Source organism: Tupaia chinensis, unplaced genomic scaffold (assembly GCF_000334495.1).
Source record: "Tupaia chinensis unplaced genomic scaffold, TupChi_1.0 Scaffold000493_1, whole genome shotgun sequence".
In the NCBI taxonomy this organism is placed as follows: domain Eukaryota; kingdom Metazoa; phylum Chordata; class Mammalia; order Scandentia; family Tupaiidae; genus Tupaia; species Tupaia belangeri.
In genome coordinates, this window is record NW_006160005.1 from 3583215 (window position 1) to 3591341 (window position 8127).

Consider the following 8127-nt stretch of genomic DNA (forward strand, 5'->3'; position numbering starts at 1 on the left):
TCACATGGCTGACTCACAGTTTGAGACTCAGACCCGGCAGATTGAAAAACATGACAAGTGCATGTGTACACTTGTTCAAAGTCCCAAAACGAAAAAGAATTGGAGAAGAAGGGATTGCAGTGTGACCATGCCTTATGGGTGTTACTTTCTTACTTTCTCTCCCTCTCTCTCTTCATCAAGCATATGCACCTTGTAGAAAATTAAAAATTAAAAAATAAATCCTCTGGAGGGATATAAACAAATATGGGAACACATAGATACAAAAAGACTTGGAAAGATATTCAACTGAAAGAATCGAAGGGAAGGCCAGCAGGTAGTATGGAGTTTAAATGAATAAGTAAATACACAAACTCATTAAATAAGCAAAAAAGATACCCACTCAGGGTTGGGTGTGAAGCCTACAGAGGGGTCTGGGGTGGATGTGTTGTGGAGGAACTTAGCACAGGCAACCCCAAGGCCAAATAGTCACAGACTGTCCTCATACGTGGCCTGAGAGGGCCTGTTCCACACATCGGTTGTATCTCTAGATATTTCTACCTGCAAGCTTGGGAGAACCCATGCTTTGTAATAAATATCTGCTCATGTGAGAAGCTTGTAAGTCACTTCTTGGCCAGGGTCCCTGTCACGGTGACTCGACCCAGTGACAATGCCTTGCCCTGCCTGTCCGTTCTCGTGGACATCCTTATTTCCAACTGCTGGATGGATATTGACTTATCACCTTTCCTGCTCTGAAGTCTTCCAGGCTGCCAGGTTTAATTCACTGCCCTGCCTTGACCTCTTTTTCCCATGGAACCCGTCTGGGCTGACTGCTTGGTTCCAAACAAATCCTTTGCTTCACTAACCACATGTAAGTTCACTGGGTTTGTGCTTACTCCCAAGCTCTAAGTCCCAGAGTATCTCAGTCTTGTTTTCTCTTTTTGATCTGTGATTGTCTACAACCCATAGTCACCTCTGTCCCCATATCCAAAACCACCATGACCTCGTCCTGCAGACTCCAGTGTTTACTTGTCAGTAGGTGATTCCTCCTGACAGATGGTTTGAGAGAGTTTATTTCCTCTCCCTAAGCTTGAACTGCTAGGCTCGGCAGCCTGAGGAGTAAACATGGTGCAACATGAGCAGGCACCATCAGTTGCTGAGCTCGGATTTATGAAATGAATTAGAAAACCACACCCTGAAGCAAAGATCGAAACGTAGTTCTACAGGGCTCCAAAAACCCCCTTGCCAACCATCTTTGGGGCCAACCCTTCCCCTTTAATTGGTTCCTGGCTCTGCAGACCCTGCCTCAGCTCTGCTTGGCTGTTATTCAATATCTTCACCAAAGCACAGGCTGCCGGAATGGACATCCATCCACTGAAGTAGTTCCAGGATCAAATTAGTATTTTGAAATTTGAAGGTAGCTAACAATAACAAAATTGGTCTTTTTCAGCCCAGTTACCTTGGTTATTTTAATGATGGCATCTATCCAGTAACTTGCCCTTAGCTTGACACTCAGCCAATACATGGCTTATCTAGGTAGTGTCTATCTTCTGACAGAGAATCAGGGGTTGCTGTTGATTCATCTGGCTGTATTAATGACCAATTTGTGCCCAGTCATTTGGATCAGATCAGTGAGTTATATCCAATCAGTTAACTCAGGCTTTTAAAAACTTATCTCTCTCTTTTTTTTAATAGAACAGAACTTATTTTTAAAATTAATTAGTTAATTAATTTTAATTTGACCAGAGAGAGAGAGAGAAAGCAAACTGCCAGGTCCAGGACTTGAACCATGGTCGGTCGTGTGGGAGTCCAGCGCCCTTAACCACTATGCCACCTGCTGGCCCCTAGAAAAATGTCTTTAAAGGGCCAAAAAAAAAAAAATTTAAAAGGGAGGGGGCCACGGAAATTTTTTTTTTTTTTGAGGGGTTTTTCCCTAAAATTTTTTTTTTTTTTTTGAGAGGTTTTTCACTATAGGGCACGTGCGTTCGCCAGACAGACAGAGAGAAATAGAGACAGAAAGTGAGAAATCATCCCCCAGGGGGGATGGTCATGCCGCAATCCCTTCTCCTTCATTCTCCTCTCGGGATCTTGGGCACGCACGCACATAAGCCGGGCGTGAGTTTTAAGCCACCGGGTCCGGGACTTGAACTGCGGTCGACTACGTGGGAGTCCAGTGACATAGCCATTACACTAACTGCTGGTTCCCAGTAATTTTTGTTTTAATCACATGTAGCTAGATACTACTGTCCATGCTGTGCTTAACATTATGGAAGCTAGAAACAGGATTCAGATGCCAAGGGCACAATCTAATGGTAGAACACAGAGGTATGGAGAACAGCTTATACTGACATAGAACACTGGTTAAAGGGAGCTACAAGCCAAGAAAATATCACCTCTATGTGAAATGTGTTCACAGCAGGCCTCCCCTTTTTATAGGGAGATATATTTTTGAAGGTTAATGCATAGCGGTTTTGAATAAAATATTAATAAATTCCAACCTAAGAGAAAATGTAATAATGATGCACTGAATCTGCACGTGACTAGCTGGGGGACTCTGCATGGCAATTATCTTTGGCATTCATCTGGCATGCTCTTCATTACCACTTTGCTTTGGAAGCGCTAACTCATGTGCATTTCCTTCAGCTGTAAATCAGTGACGTCTTTCAGCAAAAAGCACATCGTAACCAATGATGTTGGTACCCCTTGCAGTCTCATCCCCTCCATTTCATAAATGTTTCAGTTTGGGTCAAGAAAAGTACGTAATTGGAACAGAATTCTAAAAGCATGGCTATATACAGTAATAGGAAGATGCTTGATCTATCCTGACTGTTGCCTCTCACTGAGCTGTTAGGCAAATAGGATTTATTCCTTGTGCTAATTCCAACTACAGTTTATGCCTGCTGGCTATTGGAGCTTTGTGTGTAGAAGGGCTTTCTGAGGCTATTGACTGGTCTCAGCAGGCAAGGGGTCCATAATTGACAGCAGGAAAGGGTTCCATAATTGATTAGTGATGTCTGCCATTGGCACCAGAGGAGGGAATTGTAGCATACAACATTGTTCTAGTCAGAAGAATGACTCCAACATTATGTAGAGAATGACATTCCATAGGCCTAGCTAAGAGTGTTCAGTGCAAGCTCACGCAGGAACCACACAGCTAAAGTGAACTGTTTTTTGGATTCCTTTTTTCTAAACCTGTATTTGAAGATACAGAAAGGATTTATATATGTTAAGAGTGAGGAAAAACATGCACCAAACTTTTTAATCATTTAGTGTTGTAGTCCCATTTTATGCTTAAGGCAGTCAAAATAACCAGATTAAATCTAACTGGAAGGGTTCTAAATTTCAAAGTTAAGAGTATGAAAGAACTGGGACCAGCAGATGGCGTAATATATATTGCTGGACTCCCATGCAGTCAACCGTGGTTTGAATCCCAGGCCCGGTGGCTTAAAACTCATGCCAGGAGCACATGTGTACATGCCCAAAATCCTGACAGGAGAATGGAGAAGGGATTGTGACTTGGCCATCCCCCTTGGGGGGTGATTTCTCACTTTCTATCTCTTTGTCTCTCTTTATCTCTTCAGTAAGTGCACTTGTCCTATAGTAAAACTCTCTCTAAAAAAAAAGGAATATGAAAGTACACACACACACACACACACACACACACACACACACGCTCAACTACCATTGTTATTAGTGTTGCATTGAATGTAAAGAAAACTACACCTGATACTTTTTAACTATCACCATAGGAAGGGAGCCCCTTAAGGAGGATATTTCTCAGTAAGCTGCTACGACATTGAATTACAGGTAACTCACATGTTAGACCCTTCAATTGAGTTTCTGGAATGTTTCCTGAAGTGATTTGAATTGGGGAAGGCGTATCCTATCAGTGCAGCCCACAATGTAACAGAAAGAACCAATGCCTAGAGAGGTACTGGACATTCAGTAAGGGGGAAAAGACACTTTGGAAGTGCCCTGGAAGGGGTACTTTTTCCTCCCAATCTGTGGCATGTAGTAGAATGAAGGAAGTTTCACGAAATCTTAAGTAGCATTCCAGATTTCAAATCAGAAAGCATAATTTATATGTGTTTGTATTTCTGGGTCTACCCACTGACTAGCCTAGAGAGGAGGTTTGTTAAATATTTATTGAATGACCGTTTGACAGAATAAATAATAAAGAATGAATAAATGAATACAGAGAAGAGTTAGTCCCAGGTCAGACTCGTCACAGAGATAGTGTGAGGTCATTCTTGCCTTCACGTCTGGCTGAGTAGATACATGCTTAAAAAAAACGGAGTCCAGAAAATGAATTCTTATGCACTCATACAATTCTGAAATGCCACGATTCCAGAGTTCTAATTATGCATGATGCAAATTTCCTGCAACTCTATCACTAGGTAGAGTGAGCCAGGAGATGACATTCCTTTTCTTCTTCTCTCTCTCTCTTATTTTTTTATAATTTTATTTTACTTTATTTATTTATTTAAATTTGACCAGAGAGGGACAGAGCAAGAGAGGAAAATGGAGAAAGAAAGCCACTAGGTCCAGGACTCGAATCATGATCAGTTATGTGGGAGTCCAGCACCCTCAACCACCATGCCACCTGCAGGCCCCCCCTTTTCCTCTTCTCTATCTGTAACTTCTCTTGCCTCACTAGAACATTTGTACTGACACTTGGAAAAGAGCAATCATTTTCAGGATGAACTAAGTAGGTACTTCTTAAGATCTCTCCAGTAAGATATGTGACAAACGTGACCACTCCTCTTTTCTTCTTCAGTGACATGTAAGTTTGCATAACATTTTGGACAGACCCCATCTTAACACTCCACTTAGCAGACATAATGGGTTGAATTATGTCCTTAACCCTACCCGCCAGTCAAAAATCAGTTATGTTGAACCCTAACCTCTATCTCCCCAGAATGTGATTTTGTTTAAACATGTGGTATCTGGGACCAGCAGACTGCATAATGGTTACATCACTAGACTCCCACGTAGTCAACTGTGGTTCGAGTCCCAGACTGGGCAGCTTAAAACTCACATCAGGTGCATGTGAGTGCATGCCCATCAAAGGGAGAATGGAGGAGAAGGGATTGAGGCATGGCCATTCCCCTTCATTTTCTGTCTCTCCAGTGAGCGCATACACCTTATAGCAAAAGGTGGCATGGTGGTTAGAGCTGCTAGACTCTCACATGGCTGACCGCAGTTTGAATACCAGGCCTGGCAGCTTGCTTTCTCACTTTTTCTCTTTCTCACTCTGTCCCTCTCTCTGGTCAAATTAAAAAATAAGTACATAAATAATGTTAGGGACTAGCAGTTAGCGTAATGGCTATGCCACTGGACTCCCACGTGGTCGACTGCGGTTCAAGTCCCGGAGCCAGTGGCTTAAACTCACACTAGGCACATGTGCGTGCATGCCCAAGATCCCGAGAGGAGAATGGAGGAGAAGGGACTGCGGCATGGCTATCCCCCCGGAGGGTGATTTCTCGCTTTCTGTCTCTCTGTCTCTCTCTGTCTGTCTGGCAAGCGCACGTGCCCTATAGAAAAAAACCTCTCAAAATAAATAAATAAATAAATAAATAAATGAAGTTAAATGAAATAATTATTTAAAAAAATAAAGATGTGGTATTTGCAGAGTTAATAAAATGAAGTCATTAGGGTGGGTCTTCATCCCATATTATTGTGTTATTATAAAAATAAGGGCTTTGGAGACAGACACATACACTTGGAGAAAGCCATGTGAACACAAAGCCAGCCACTCGTAAGCCAAGGAGAGAGGCCTAGCACAGCTCCTTCCCTCACAGCACTCAAAAGGAACCGAACTTGCTAATACCTTGATTTCAGATTCCAGTATCCAGCATTGTGAGACAATAAATTTCTGTCATTTAAACCTTGCAGTTGGTGATACTTTGTTATAGCAGCCCTAGGGAGCTAATATATCAGGTAGCCAAAAATAGCCTCAGAAATATTTGTGTCCAGAAGTTACTTCTGAAACATTTTTGCTTACAGTCTGTACTATAATAGATGTTTTCTTTCTTCCTTCCTTTTTTATTCATCTGTCTATTACATTATAATAAACCACCATAACACCTGGATGCTAAGACAACAATGATCTATTACTTATTCTGTGAGTTGGCTGGGCTCAGCTACATGGTTCTTCTGCTCACTGGAGCCCAATCTTGTGCTGAATTTACTTGAATGCCAAGTGGGCATGAAATGCTCAAGATGATGTCTCATCTTCCAGGATCTTTCTTCATGTGGCTTCTTATCTTTTGGCATTTTAGTTATCCAAGTTGCTTACAGGGAGGCTGGATCCCATGAAAGCAGATATAGAAATCACTAGGCCCTTTTAGGAGTAGACCTGGGTCTGGCACCACATCACTTCTGCACTTCCTACTAGTCCAAACAAGTCATAAGGCCATCCTAGATTCCAAGGGAGGACAAATAGACTCCATCTATTGTTTGGAAGAGTGGGACCAAAATTCGTGGCCATCATTAATCTATCTACCACCAGGATGCCATTTGTTCCCCTGCCCTTGCCTGTGCCCCCACTCTTCTTAAAGCTGCTTTCCCCATTCCTTACTACTGTTCCTTCTGCAAGTTCTAGCAAGCATAGCAGTGGTTTCAGCTATCCCACTCTCAATCTGAAGCATATAATTAAGAATTAGTTGGGACCAGCAGTTGGCATAATGGCTATGTCACTGGACTCCCATGTAGTCGACTGCGGCTCGAGTCCCAGACCTGGTGGCTTAAACTCACACCAGGCAAGTGTGTGTGTGTGCCCAAGATCCTGAGAGGAGAAAGAAGGAGAAGAGATTGTGGCGTGGCCATCCACCATGGGGGGGGGTGATTTCTCACTTCCTGTCTCTATGTCTCGCTCTGTCTTTCTGGCAAACACACATACATGACTTATAGTGAAGAACCTCTCCAAAAAAAAAAAAGAATTAGTTGCGGCAATGTGGTGGCACAGTGGTAATTCAATTAGACTCACATGGAAAGAGTCCCGGGATCCTATCCAAGGACCTTCCTGTATGTACCAGGCGTATACGGATGTGCCCATGACTCAGGCCAACTGAGGATAGAAGAGAATCTTGGGGTGAAGATCCTGCTGAGGGTGCCTATCTGTCTCTCTCTGTTTCTTTTTTTCATGGAAGATGGCTTCTGCCTACTACATCACTTCTCTATCTCCTTTTCTGTTAGCAACACAAGAAAACTAACATCCAGGTTGAAGTTCTCCATTTCCCCCCTTCATATCATCCCACCTGGTTAAGTATTTTGGCTAAGACTGCTGTCAAGATCCCTGATTTCAGTTCCCCATTGTTACCCTACTGACACCCAGGGTCACTATCTGACTGAGGGCCCTCTTTGATCATACTTGGTGTCAAAGTTTAGGTGGTGTCCCTAATCAAAGCCTGTGCTTGTTCTACTGATAATTGCCTAGATCCCCAAATCTTGTCTATTTATAGTATTTTATCAGAATAGATACTGTGATTCTGATCATTTCCAAAGCTGTGGTTGAGACTGATGTATTCCTTGGACACTGTGTCTGGTAAGCTTGAGTGTGCCTTGGAACAACCATCAACAGCTGCTCATTTTTTTCCCTGACGTTGTTTCATCCTGGTGTGAGTTTTCATGCCAGGAATGAACTTACTTTAACCTGCAGATTCTCCCAGCAGTTTTCAGCATACTAGAAGGTCCCTAGCTTAACTCTTATGTTTAGAGGCTTACTCGTGCCATCATTGCAAATGACCACTTGTCATATCTCCCACATATTGAGCAGTTCTGCTCCTTTCATCCCCAGACCCAAGCCCTCTCCTGCTATGAAACAAAGTAGGCGTGTGTGGGGCTTTCGGAGGGCTAGAGCTCTTCTTCCAGCCTAAACATTTGTCATGTTGGGCCATGGTGAGGTCGATTGTATCAACTGGAATCTTTGGCGGCAGATAGAAAACTCATCGAACAGGAGCGTACTGACAGGATGAGTATACTAGCTTAGGTAACATGAAAGTATGGGTGGGGAAGCCTTCAGATGAAGCTCAATTCAAAGTTCAAATGGTGCTAATGGGACTGTTGGTTCAGCCTGGCCCTCCTGTGGGGATGTCAATAGCCCTTCACAGGGTAAGATATCTGACACGTGGTGCCATTCTTAACTCCCTC

The 8127-nt window shown here is 43.0% G+C and overlaps 1 protein-coding gene across 1 annotated transcript in view; it reads left to right on the top strand.

Moving 5' to 3' along the window:
- The first annotated feature begins 7971 nt into the window (after positions 1-7971).
- SHISA6 (shisa family member 6) overlaps positions 7972-8127 on the top strand; it is a 380723-nt gene continuing 380567 nt past the window's right edge. The window contains exon 1 of the mRNA XM_027774921.1: positions 7972-8088. Coding sequence (XP_027630722.1) covers positions 7972-8088 — 117 coding nt within the window. The remainder of the gene's footprint in view (positions 8089-8127) is intronic.